Source organism: Crinia signifera, chromosome 6, assembly GCF_055691185.1.
Source record: "Crinia signifera chromosome 6, ASM5569118v1, whole genome shotgun sequence".
In the NCBI taxonomy this organism is placed as follows: Eukaryota; Metazoa; Chordata; class Amphibia; order Anura; family Myobatrachidae; genus Crinia; species Crinia signifera.
This window is the reverse complement of record NC_139222.1, coordinates 209,985,066-209,999,468: the sequence shown is the minus strand read 5'-3', so window position 1 is coordinate 209,999,468 and position 14,403 is coordinate 209,985,066. Positions and strand designations below refer to the sequence as shown.

Sequence of the window (14,403 nt, the reverse complement as noted above, 5' to 3'; positions counted from 1 at the left end):
CACCAAACGACTTTGACCAGTTACACACTCGCCAGGCCATTCGCTGCAGGGAGGGAGGGCCAGGTGGCGGACACAGAGCCGGACCACGGGAACGCCCAATATATTCTGGTCATTCCCATGAAATGCTGGGCGTTCCCATGCCTGCCGGGAGCAGGCGGCTGACGTCCTGGCGCTCGCAAATAAAAGTCAGTTCAGACTGACTTTTATGTACAAAGGCAGGAGAAACCAATTTGAGGGTCGGCCGCTATTGAATGATTTCACCTGTTAGCTGCTGCATGAGAGGGGATGGGTTCTTGTACCCATCCCCTCGCATGTTACCAAGGGGATTCAGCTGGGGTAGTCCTCTAATGGGCGGAGTTAAGTCGCTTGCTAATCAGCGAGCGACCGGTGTTGATTTAGATTCTCACTCTCCTCCGTGTGCTTCCCAGAATGTACATACACTGTGATACACACAACTCCAAGTGGTCTGCACACTTTCATTTCTAAACTCGTCTACAATTGTCTACAAAATACAACCCATAAATACAGATACAACTTCTTTAGTTTGTGATAAAAGTGCACCCACCCATATATATCTATAGGAGATTTTATAGTCTGGCATAACAATAGTTTGGACAAGTTGAAGGCACTATGGGGGAGATTTATAAAACTGTCTCAGTCACTGGGCATTTTGCTCTTAGCAACTAATCTGGCTATCATTTTATAGAATGTTCTAGATAAGTAATAGCTAGAATTTGATTGGACAACATCTCCGCTAGTCCTCTTTAAGAGGTTTGCTACTTCTCGATTAGAAGTAAGCCTCATTAGATCGAGTGTAGGCTCCCATCTGAATGAGGTTAACTTATACCAGAAAATTCCTTAAGTGTTTTGGCAATCACTAGTCAGATGAGAAAGGTCTATGTAATACCTGACACGGATGTGGACGGTGGGCTGGGTGTTCCATATCCATAGTCATTGACAGCAATCACACGGAAGTCATAGCTCACTCCCTGTTTTAAGATGTCCATGTTAAAAGTGTATGATGTTGCTTCCTTTGGAATGTCCTTGATAAGAATGTCCCATAGTCCTTCATCTAAAGAGAAGAGATAGAACACAGATACACTTATTCTAAAAGTGCAAATAAATAGTAAGCATAAACAATAATACATAAAGAAGCTGATACAGTACTGCTGGTGTAGTGTTCAGTTCACGGCATGGCTGAGTGTATTATATTCTGTATGTCTACTGCAAGGCACTAAAAGTAAAAGCACCAGCTACCCTAATAATAAAACACTCTACAAGGCATATAAATGGTGACACGACTAACTATGGAGAATGCTCAATGATTGTCCTTGTCTGAACATTAAATGGTGCATAAGTATCAGGGCCGCCCACAGTGACACCCCCCCAACCCCCACACACCGCCTCCCCCACCCGGCTGCCCCCCAGCCAGGCATGCACGCACGATACAGAGTGTAGCCTGCAGAGCGCCGAGCCTAGGACACAGAGGGGCTCGGCGCTCTGCAGGCTGCACTGTGTGTTGTGGCTTGTGTGTTCACCGAGAGTGAGGTCAGCTGAGGTGAGTTCCGGGAAAGGCGGGGGGGGGGGGGGGGGGTTGTGTTGCGGGAGCGGAGTGGGGGGGCCCTGATAAGTAAATATAGTATGAGGACTTACAGATACACATTTAGATATGTTTAGTGTTAACACATATGTAACTGTTTCATGACAGCAATTTGTGGTCATGTGCATACCTGATGGCCGGGCCTCTATAACGTATCTGGTAATAGGGCTCTTTCCCGGATCCCCACTTGACCATTGGATGCCAATTAATGAACTGTACCTAGAAATCGATGGGACACCCGGTGGTCCAGGAGCACCTGTAAAACAGATTTTTTTTTTTTAAATACAAAATCTTTTTGTTGTTGATCTATAAGAATACATTTTTGCAACTCCCCATGATTCAGAAAGTCCTGTCATTCTTGCTATGCGCAAAATTCTACCATTTTAAACTACTGCTGCCTGGCGTTTTAAACAGTTGGAAGAAGCCTACAGTACGACATTAATATTTGGCAGGACTGCAGCCTAAGTTAATGGAGTGATGCTGTACAATTCATTGCCACATGCTCTGTTTAAAGTCTCTCTTCTGTTTTAGAAGAAGGGCTCAAATGTATGTCACAGAAAATGCAGCTTGAAGGGAATAGTTCTTGCCATGTTAAAAGCATTTACCATCTCCAGGTCCCGTGGTCACATTGGCTTCTATGTCTGGTCCATAAGTGAAAGTTTTGGCCCTTATACGAAAACGGTAAGTCACTCCTTCAGCTAGGTCCTTCAGCTTCATCCAAAGTGGACTGTTCCCCTTTACATCCACTGTCACTATCTTACTGATTCCTGGGAGTTCAGCAAGTGAGAAAAAAATACAGAAAATAAAAAACAACAATTAGATATTTTATGGGAGAAAATTAATTGAAAATGTAAATATTTAAATATTATGTCAGTGCAGGAAACTCAGTCATTTTTACTTGACAATGGCATAAGTCTCTGCATCTCCAATGAAGAACCATCCTACTAGCTGGTAATTTGTGTGGCAGTAGAAATGATTCTAAACAGCACCCAAATTCTACAGGAAAACTCTGCATACACAGGTATTACTTATGTGCTGATTAATGTAATTCCCGTTATTGCTGCAGTTTACAAGGTGGATATGCTCTAGCTCAGCGGTTCTCATACTGTGGGTCCCGACCTTCTCAGTATCGGGGTCGCGACTCCATGTTGTTGACCATCAGGCTGATGATGTTGATAATCTCAGTCAGTGATTCACGGAGCAATCTGTTGAATTGTCTGTTATTTTAGACTCCTCACAACATTTTGTGCCCCCACAAATGCTGCCATGTATGTGCTGTCTGCTGACTACACAGGTGATGCGTTCCACCTCAACTTAAAAGGTGATCATCATCATCGAATAATTATACAGGGCCATAAAACCCTATAGCTGTGCATCCTATAAAATATATATTGGATGAGGATAAAATGTAAATACCTCTGAATGAGATGTGACATCCAAAGTATCCACTAATTGTCAGTTTTCCGTGTCTGTGACATATGGGGCAATTCAGACCTGCACGCCGTGGTCCAAATTCTCTCCTCTGGCCAATGGTGAGAGTCTGCACATGGTTATGCGCATGTGCCAACCCCCTGCAGCGAGCGCCTTCGGCAAATTATTCACTTACCGGGGCGCTCGTTGCCTGAGTAACAGGCAGGGGACGTTCCGATGAGCCCGCCCATTGTTTAATGGGCATGCACACAAAAACAGTGGGAGCGCCAACAGAAAAGCTGGGCTGGTCCATCAGACGCAGGTGTCCCCAATTTTGACCATCTCCGTCCAGGATAAAAGTAAGTATAGACTTACTTTTATCTGTGAAGGGAGGAAAAATCTGTCGATGGTGAGCGACCATGGAATGATTTCTCCTCCGTGTGGCCGCAAGCGAGCGGATGTGTGAGTGTACGCATCTGCTCACATGGTAGTGCAGGGATTCGGGTTGCGGGAGCAGTGTTCAGCGGGGTGGCGTTTACCTGCTCACTAGGCAGCGAATATATGCAGCCTAGTGAGCTAGTCTGACTCTGAATCAGGCCCATAGTGTATAAAGAATACCATTCGCTGTCTAGCGCGCAGGTCTGAATCAGGCCCATTATGTATAAAGAACACCATAAACATGATTCTGTAAATGTACAGTACAGTGGGGCAGATGTATCAATCTGCCTACATAGTTTTTTAAATAACGAGTCCCGCTTCTCCAGCATAACATGGAGAAGCGGGCAAACGTTATAGGTAGAAGTATTAACCCCCTGACGCCAATAAGGAGAGCCGTTATGCCCAGCGTGAACGGCTCTCCTTATCGGCTCCCCCGTGCCCCGCGCGGCTTCCCTTCCCCAGCCGGCTTTCTGGGCATGCGCGAGATCTCGCTAAATCCGCAAGATCTCCAGCGCAGCCCAAGCCAGAAGCAGGGCTAGCGTTGTCCCCACAGTGGGGGATAGGACAACGCTAGCCCTGAGCTGGCGAAGCAGCTGGGGCGATTTAATGCCTGGGCGGCTGTTAATACAATGCTCCAGCTGCTAATCACTGGGGGGGATTGCAGGGGACAGCCCCGCCGAGCGTAACTCGTAACTAGCGCATGTTAGGTGCGCTAGTAATACATTGGGGGTAAACGTAATCCCCCCCAGTTAATGCTGGTTAGTACATCTGCCCCAGTATACGTTATGAATTAGGCGTTCATATTGATGCCTTTCATATACAATATTCGTATCAGCATTTATTCAAAGATAATACTATATTCACAGAATGAAATAAAGTGTAAAATAAAAATATTCCAAAGCATGTCTATTATATATTCCACCAAAGAGTTAGCTAGTGACGCGGTCTGTACTGTGCCCACTCATCCGACATACGCCTTAATCAGTCTAAGCATGGTTAACCCTTTGCGTGCCAACCTTGCTGTGAGCGAGCCTCAAAATATCCGCTAAAAATGCCAGCGTCGCTCACAGCGACTGTTCTCTTTCTGGGTGCAATATTTAACTAAACCTCGATTAATTTGGCTGCATTTGTCTTTATTTATGCTAAAAGAACAGTCGCTGTGAGTGACGCTGGCATTTTTAGCAGATATTTTGAGGATCTCTCACGGCAACGTTGGCACTCAAAGGGTTTAATTTAAAGGTTTGGCAATTTCCACACCTATTTTGACAAATTCCCTTGGCACTCAAAGGGTTAAACAAATGTACATTAATATCTGATTATTCCATAGTTTGGCTATTAGACTTTTCCATCAAGTCTTCCAGTATAATGTTGAATGCCTCCTCTAGGCCTCATACCTAATAAGCAACAATGGCTATGAGCATTTAGATCGTTGCATTGTAACATTGCATACGGTGGTAGGCTACATCGGCATGACGGGAGCCGGACTTACCATCTACTGGGGTGCAGGGCTCATACACCAATCTGTATCCTTCCAAAATTCCATTAGGATAGACGGGTGCATCCCATGATACATTCACAGATGTGGTAGTCAGCTCACTGAATCTAAGGGATGCTGGAGCGCTGGGAGCTGTGAGGAAAACAGACTGAGGATTAGCCAAACCCATCACGAGACTCAGATCTTAAAACATGAGAAACACATACATAGCCTACAGTAGATGAAACCAGAGTGCATCTACTTTATATGGTTGATGGAGTAGTACAGCAGAATGGGGTGAAGGGAGCGTAGATGAGAGCACAAACCAGTGGGATGATCAACATACTGTTCAATCTCAACATATAACACAAGCCAATATCTTACAAAGGAAATCTTCTCTTGTCATTTGCCAAAAAAATGGATAGCGGGGACATGAGGAACAAAAGTAAAAACAAAACACATGAGCATATAACTTGCTGTTCTGTATATAACTAAAAAGCTAATTGTAAAGTCCACCATAATTCCAAGGTGGTTGCTCCCAGAACTCCAGTTGGTGTATTGTGCTGACCATTGGACCACCAATCAGTATATTGGGACAGACAGAATGAAGAATGGCTTATCAGAGTACTGAGCGGGTCTGATAGACAATACCAGTGGTTCTCAACCTCGGTCCTCATGGACCCCCAACAGTGCACGTTTTCTAGGTTACCCAGCAGGTGCACAAGTGCACTCATTATTCACTGATATATTTTAAAAGATCACAGGTGGAGCTAATAATTTCACTTGTGATTCTGTGTGGAGACCTTTGAAAATGTGCACTGTTGGGGGTCCTTGTAGAAAGAGGTTGAGAACCACTGGACAAGACAGTAGAACTAGTCCAGATGGAAAGGCTTTGATGCTTTCTGGCTTTTTTCCGGAGTTCCCATGTAAAATGGGATATTACAGTATTATCCACGTGCTCTAAATTCCCTGGATTGTTACTGGAGTGATGTGACCACTTCATTTGTAAACATTTATTTTCACACGTGTTTTTTTTTTTTTACAAAGTCAGAGTAGACAATTGCACTACCTGTATGTTAAACTTCTCATAAGAAAAACGGGAGCCCAGATATTACATAAGTACCATTCTTTCTTTATTTGTGTAGGTTTCCTCACACCATCCACAAAGATACTGATAATTGATTCTGAACACAAATGAACACAAGCTCCGGGGAGCAGGAGTGTCATCTCATAAGAAAAACGGGAGCCCAGATATTACAGAAGTACCATTCTTTCTTTATTTGTGTAGGTTTCCTCACACCATCCACAAAGATACTGATAATTGATTCTGAACACAAATGAACACAAGCTCCGGGGAGCAGGAGTGTCATCCAATTTTTGGGAAACATTGGGTGCCATTCTGGGAGGATAGGAAGGCATTCCTTGAGCATTACCTACAGTGGGGCAGCAGCAAATTGGTGGACGGCAAGATGATCTGGCCTACAGTACATGAATGCTTTAGTGGTCTTTATTATAGGATGACTTTGGCTCCCTGCAAATGACTTCTGCCTTGGTGCAAACCAATTTGAGATATAAAGGCCTTATTCAGGTGGATGCAGTTTTGTCTACATCACATGAGCACAAGCTACACTGCACATGTGCCACAATGTTCATGAGATGGTCGCTTTGTGGTTCTCAATACAGTTAGATTGACAGCCATGCCCATTTAGGGAAGGCATTGAGGATCTTGGAACTAAAACGCAGACTGTCCAAACTGTTTTGGGGGCCTGTAACATCCAGCGACTACATCTTCAGATGCAGTGCCTTTGGTCTTGGTGTCTCAGTTGCTATGGTCATTCTGGGCAACCATAGATAGAGTTGCTCAGAGGTCTGCCTGATGTTCCCAGTATGCAACCGATACTGCACCTTCAGACGTAATAGGAGGATCTGAGAAGCCGGAGGCATCTATTTCTAAAGGATGACTCCTACAGCATTTGCACATCTTCACAGACCCACTGCAAATAAAGACTCAGCCCAGGCCCGATTTGCGGCAAACCTCTAAGGCCCACTGTAAAAAAAGAAACCTAAATAGAAATGATCTGTGTTATATGGGTATATTATCTAGATATTATAATAAGGGATAAAACAGGGAACTACTCCTCCAGGAAGTTACTCCTTCAGTTAAACTGAAGCAAATGGTGCAACAGAAGCTTACCGTAGGAATGCATACATACATACATACATACATACATAAATAAACACATAAATGAAGGTACTAAATCACAGCTAAAGGTACTTGTAAGATATAAGGATAAAGATACATTTTTTTAGCTTTGAGATTAAGTTCTCACAGTAGACCACGAGTGTGACTGGCTAAAAGCCTGAGGTTTCATTACAAGGACTGCGACAGAGCAGCGTGACAGACAGATTTATGTTTTCCTCAGTTCTTCCAAATTCCTCTGCTACATCTCAGTAGGTCATCACAGTTTGGCAAATTATGTAACATCTTAAAAATGTCGCCAGACTGGTTTATCCACAGAGATTTGTACACTAAAAAAAACTGGATACCAAAGTGCATGACTTGTCTGGGGTCATTCACAAAGGCATATCTCCATTCTCCACACATACATTTCATAACTGAACCTGCAAACTCTTCAAAATACAATAACATTTCAAATGTGTGTTTTCACATGTAAGGTGAGGTGACCAAAATCCAATCCACCCTTTTATATATACAGCATTCCTCTCGTGCTGCTAGCTTCTGTAGCCACAAAGCCATGACAACTGGATGCACTGAGTAATGTACCAGCCTGTCCTTGTTTTAGCGCCTTCAGTTGTGCACACACCATGATAAAAATAGTGGTGTCAGAGCAGATAACAGTCACCCTGCTGTGTATTAGTGAGGAGTGTTTTGCAGTGAATAGGCTAATGTCACTCGGTGTTGTAAGAACAGGGCAGTGATTGGAACGTTTTGCTTAGGGGTGTCTCGCTGCTCTGAGGAAGCTCTGAACCTGTGAGGAATGGGCCACAATAATAAAATCCTTAAAGGAATTCAACTCTTTCCTCCCAAAGATTGTTGCTTCTGATGTTTAATAATTAACTACTGTAAATAAAATCCAAGCTATGCTGTGATGAACAGATAAGCAAATTATAAACATACCCTAATTATACACCGCGTTTATTTTCATGTCTTTGGTCAGTAAAATGTATTTGCACACAAGGCATTTCTCAGTGTATTTGTATTGATATTGGTGATATTTTGCAGGCTGAACCAATACTTTTTAGCATTGCCGCCTATCCTATATATAGCAGCAACAGGGGATGCGTTGCCATTTTATAGAATGCACCATATAAATTACAGAAGCTGATTGGTTTCTATGGGCAGATTCTCAACTTTTTAATGACATGGAAAATAAAAATAAACGAGATAAACAGTTCACCGATTATAATTGAATTCACTTGTTTCTCAAAAGGGAAACAGGAAAGGGAACAGAGAAAACTAAGGGGCCACTGCTGTTTCCAACAAGTCAGATCTGTTTTGTCGGAAACGGTCGCGGATTGTTGAGTTCAAGGCTGTTTTTCGTCAATCCGTGGCCGTTTTTGGCGACACGCCCACTTTCCAACATTCGACAGCCAGAACATTGAATTCCGGCTGTCCAGTTTGTCAAGCGAAAGGAAAACGGCCCGGGATTCCGACTGTTGGGACGGTCCGACAGTTAAATACTGCCGTACAGTAAAGTTGAAAGGAAATAAAAACACTGTTCTTGCTTTGGAATAAATTACTAAATTCTGAAAATATTGACTATAGAAATAGTGTGAAATATGTCATTTTTAGCTTTAGAAGCATTTCCTTACATCTCTGTCCCACACTTTTATAGGCCCATACACATTAGGTGATTTTGAGCTGAAAGAAGCTCACTTAAGTGTTTTCAGCTACTTTCAGCTCAAAATCTGCTAGGATGTATGGCCGTGATGAGCGGTGAGCTGTTTTACTAGGTGAGAGAACCACTTTCCATAATCTTCTACTATGGAAAGTGGTTCACCCCCTGTGAAAATCGCTGGGACGGGTGAAAATGGTTCAGTGTGTATGCACTGAGCGATTTTCCGGCCAGCGATTTTCACATCATCGCTCCTCATACACGATGGATGTGTGTATGCATAGGCGTGCGCAGCACATTTTACTAGGGGGTGCACCGTCAAAGGGGTGTGTGTCTAGCACCACCTATTGGACATGTCTATCACCGCCCATTGGGTGTATCGTATCCAACGCCACCAATTGGGCGTGTCTAGCATTACTGATTGGCACTCACTACAATATACAGTAAAACGTCTCTCAGCCACACCATAATCTCCTGACTATTTCAGTTTTAATCTTGTAATTACGCTTTGTAACAGTACATGCAAATAAAGTAAAAAGCACGTATGGATGACGCAGGTATGTAGTGATATGACAATGGTCAAGTACAAGTAATAATGCAAAACACACATGATTGATGGCCGCTTCTTTTAATGGAATACAGTTCTAAAAAGCAAGAGTCTTTGGTAAAAGGTATTGCGGTACTTATGTAATATCTGGGCTCCCGTTTTTCTTATGAGACCGCGTCCCCTCGCGGGGCTCGCCACGCTTCGGGCACGGTGGCTCGCTGCGCTCGCCACACTATATAAAATCAACTCCATGCGTAGTTGGATAGTAGGGGTATGAAAAAATGGGGTGCATTTAACATGGGAGTCCAGATAATACATAAGTACCGGTATTACTGGTATTGCTAGCGGCAGGAAGGTGTTAACTTATCTCAAAATATATCCCCATCTGACCTCTCCACTCTTCACACTCATTACTTGCTCCCACTCAGTGGCGTAGCTACGTTTTGGGCGCCCCCCCCCCGCCGTTAGGGGGGGGGGCACCCCCCCCATCGCCGCCCCGCTGAGCACCCCTACCCCGCCGCCCATGCAAACCCCCCCTCAATCCCCCGCAGACTTACCAATAGCGCTGGTCCCGGCGGCTCCGTTCTTCTGCTGAGGACCACCAGAAAATGGCCGCTCCCATACAGCAGACAGTTTCAGAGAACTGTGTGCTATATGGGGGCGGCCATTTTCTGGTGGTCCTCAGCAGAAGAACGGAGCCGCCGGGACCAGCGCTATAGGTAAGTCTGCGGGGGATTGAGGGGAGGTTTAACTATAGCACCGCAGCCCCCGGCGCCCCCACATGCACAGTGCCCCCCCGCGGTGGCGGGGGCTGCGGTGCTATAGTTGCTCCCACTTACACTTGCAGGATTTTTGTCGGGCAGCACCCACCGTATGGAATGTCCTCCCATGCACATATTAAGGCAGGTATTCAATGCTGTTTGCGAGTGGTGACAGCGAGCAGGGCTTCCTGCTCGCTGTCACCACTCACCCTGACAGCATTCAACACACCCTCCGCATACGCCAATTCCCCCTCGCTCCGTTTTTTGAGCGAGGGAGAATTGGCGTATGCGGCTCCAGAAGCAGCGAGACTCGCGGCTAAAAACTGCGAGTTTTCTGCATTAGCCGCGGGTCTCGCTGTTTTGGGGAATTCTCGCCGTCCTGTGACGGCGAGGATTTCCCCAGAATGTTGAATAGAGCGAGCGGCCGGCGCGGGGGTTAAACAGCGAGGATCGCTGGTTTTCTGCAATCCTCGCTGTTTAACCCCCTCGCCGGCCGCTCGCTGCAGCATTGAATACCCCATTGTGACTCTACTCTAGCCTCCAAACTTTCAAGCATTCCCTGAAATCTCACCTCTTCAAGGCAAGCCTATAATACTCAGGAACCCCCACACAACCTCCAGTAGCATTCATATCTAATTGCATCCCATCAGGACTGTCTTGTAATCTGATGGGACTGCCATGCTATGGAATGGAATTATATCATGTATCCCTTATGTATCCCTCCTATTATCCCTATAGACTGTAAGCTTACAAGCAGGGCCCTCCTAACTCCATGTAGGTTTGTATCTACCCAGTTTGTTTAATCAGTGTTGTTTCCAATTGTAAAGCATAACGAAATATGCTGCTCTATATAAGAAACAGTAATAAATAAATAAGGGTGGGAACAGCATTAGGGGGTGCCTGTGCACCCCTAACACTCAATGTGTGCACGCCTATGTGTTTATGCACCTTAAGAATATGAACTTGCATTAGACCTACAATTTCAGCTTTTACCACATGCTCTGTAAGCTGCTGCTCACCTGCTTGCTGAGTCTGACCACGGATTGGCTGACTGCGGGGGCCATCTCCAGCAGTATTAAAGGCCGCCACACTAATGAGATAGGTGGTATAACCGGTCAGGTTCTTGATTTTTACCCCACTTTCCGGGAGAAACAAAGTTCTCACTTTCTCTGTCTCGTTCATCCGTGCAGCTTCCCAGAAAAAGATCTGTGATGAAATTAGACCAAAAAAAAAAAGAATATATGAAATATTGGTCAGTCACTGGCAATACAAGGCAGTGACATATTCCCTGTGTGTTCCCTACATAGCAACTTTGAGGACATTAACGAGCAAGGAAGAAACGCCATAGAAAATCATGTATGGCGAAACCATTTTTGTACTATGGAATATCAAACAGAAGTTATTGCAGTGTTCTTCACAGGTCAGTCAATCAAAGATCTGTCACTCACTCTACAGCTTTGATTCTCCTTATAAAGCTTAGCTATGGTGCATTATGAATGGCAATAAACTGCAATCCATACCTATAGAGTTGATATTCACTTCTCCATGTCTATCTGGCGTAAACACTGCACCCCCCGTGAGCAAAAATAAATGAAGATCACTACCTAAACACCGGAAGTATGATGTAGTGGTAATGTCAGGTGCCGTAGAGCGACGTTTTATGCCTGAGCGCACTTAGCTTTTGATGCAGTGGAGTCAGACTATACTCGGATGGAGAACCTGCACCTTGATGGTGCTGCCAATGTTGCATTGGTATTGCCACGTCTATAGATACTGACGGTGGGCACATTCAGACACTCAGCTCTACCCAAGGGTACTGGAATTAGTATAAAGAGGCAGACATGACTATGGTATAAGCCGCAGCCATGGCGTGGCATCTCAGTGCTTACCGAACCAACTAGAATTAGGCTCTTAGGCAGGGGCGATAGAGATGGCTGTCCAGGGGCTCCCACATAAGGCTCTCCTTCCCGGTTATTATTGTGGTCACTGAACAGGCTGCACATGGACGAAAATGCAGATGTGGGGGTGCTATGGGTAGACGCACAGCATCAAGTTTCTGAGAAGCTGGCCCCAGCGTGGGTATGGAGAGTGGTGGGCAGGGCCGGTGAGAAAGTTAGGAGAGGTAGGGTGCCAGGCTGCAGGGGGTACTATCACCCACCTACGTGTGAGGGTGCGGGCTTATTTGTATATATGGGGTGTGAGAGTGGGGCATATATGTATATAACGGTTGTGATGGTGGGGTCCATATAGCTATATAAAGGGTGTTAGCGTGGAGGCATGTATGTATATAAGGGCTGTGAGTGTGGGGGCATGTATGTATATGAGGGGTGTGAGGGTGGGGGCATATATGTATATAAGGGGTGTGAGTGTGGGGGCATGTATGTATATAAGGGGTGTGAGGGTGTGGAACTTATACAGTATCTATATATTAGGGATGTGAAAGGGGGTCATATATTTATATATTAGGGGTGTGAGGGTGGGGCATATATCTATATAAGGGGTGTGAGGGTGGGGCATATATACCTCCCAACTTTGCGCGTTCAGCAGTCGGGACGCTGCTGCGTGCCGAAATTTGCGGGGGCGTGGCCTAATTCGGGGGCATGGCCTATACTCGCGGCTCTCCCGCGAGGCTACGCCCACATTTTGCCGCTATGGGGGCATGACCCAAAGGCTCTGTGAGCCTCTAGCCATGCCCCCAGCCCCCTGGCTGCGGGAATAGACGCTGTGCGCATGCGCACAGCGTTTATTCCCCGCTGCTTAGCAGCTGACAGGGGGGGACTCCCAACAGCCCCCCCACACCGCGGGACACTGCCGCCCGCTGGTGGGACAGCGGGACAGGCCCTGATAATCGGGACTGTCCCGCTAAAATCGGGACTGTTGGGAGGTATGTTAAGGGGTGTAAGGGTGTGGAACCTATACAGTATCTATATAAGGGATGTGAAAGGGGGTCATATATGTATATAAGGGGTGTTAGGGTGGAGGCATGTATGTATATGAGGGGAGTGTGTGGGGGCATGTATGTATATAAGGGGTGTGAGGGTGGAGGACATATATGTATATAAGAGAAGTGAGTGTGTAGGGTACATATGTATATAGGGGGCCGGATTAAGGGAAGGGTGATAGGGGCAGACGTTCCATGGGCCCCCCTTCAGTTGCTCTGCTGTTCATTAACAGCACTTGTCGAGGATTTTCCCCTGGAGCAGCAAGCGCAGGTGGCTCCAGATCAGTGTTTTGTGCAATTTCACTTGACTACAGCAGGAAACACTGTTCCTGAGCTGCCAGCGTCTGCTACTCTGGCGTGCTGTTCCTGCAGTGACCTCCAGGTGTGTGTGTGTTACAGGGCAGTTAGTCCTTGTGGTGGCCCCCACAAAATCAATGTCCCTGGGCCCCCACTAGCCTTGATCCGGCCCTGAACATCAGGGTTATAAAAATTGTCCCTTATATCTCTTTCAATAGCTACAGAGCTATGGATATAATTTACCTCCTACCACATGAAGATAGCACATTATTCATTTTGATACATATCTCTTGTGTTCTATCTATCTATCTATCTATCTATCTATTTATCTATCTATTTATCTATCACATGTTGTGGTCGCAGAGCTCCCCCTGCTGTACGGCAATGGCTAATACACATTTAGAGCCGAGCATACTTTGTAGTAAAATGTGCAGTAAGGCAATGTTAATAACACAGCAATGTGACAGAAAGCTCTGATGATACAACAACATTGGAAATAGCCTTCAGAGTATTTGTATATTTCACATGTTGCAGTAGTACTAGTCTATAAATAAAGATAGTAATGCCAGCACATTCTGCCCTCTGTCTCTGGTATGTTGGAAATGTAGCTGAACCATAATGATAGGGAGAATTCTGTGCAGAATACGTCAGGCTAAATTCCACCAGAGATAGGAATGTCCATAGCAACCGATCAGCTTCTACCTATAACTGTATATAGTGCATTAAGACATACTTGTCTACTTTTCTTCACTCCCCTCTGGGAGAAGCCTGGAGAGGAGTGAAAGGGGGCGCGGGACGAGGCTACATGTTGGGGTCGTGTGTCGGACCCGCGAATTGCCACAGGTGATGTCACCAACCCTGCCCCCATGACAGTCACCAGCGGCAATTCATGGGTCTGCCGACTGGGGGGGGGGGGGGCATAAAACACTGTGAGTTCCCCTGCACCAGCCCCCTGTCCGTGCGAACGCTTCAGCAAATGTGATACACAGTTGGTCTGTACGTAAGTACATTTTCCCATGCGCAGGCCAAAACAATCGGAAACTGGTCTGAATTTGGCCAAGATGATTGAGCCTGAATC

General features: G+C 45.6%; 1 protein-coding gene across 3 annotated transcripts in view; it reads right to left on the bottom strand.

Annotated features, from left to right (window-relative positions):
- The window catches only part of SDK2 (sidekick cell adhesion molecule 2), a 561,876-nt gene that overhangs the window by 30,542 nt on the left and 516,931 nt on the right, over nucleotides 1-14,403 (bottom strand). For all 3 annotated transcript variants that reach the window (XM_083148750.1, XM_083148751.1, XM_083148752.1), the window contains 5 exons: nucleotides 11,107-11,293; nucleotides 4,938-5,075; nucleotides 2,206-2,367; nucleotides 1,731-1,856; nucleotides 908-1,072 (listed from right to left, as the gene is read on the bottom strand). In XM_083148750.1, coding sequence (XP_083004876.1) covers nucleotides 908-1,072; nucleotides 1,731-1,856; nucleotides 2,206-2,367; nucleotides 4,938-5,075; nucleotides 11,107-11,293 — 778 coding nt within the window. The remainder of the gene's footprint in view (nucleotides 1-907; nucleotides 1,073-1,730; nucleotides 1,857-2,205; nucleotides 2,368-4,937; nucleotides 5,076-11,106; nucleotides 11,294-14,403) is intronic.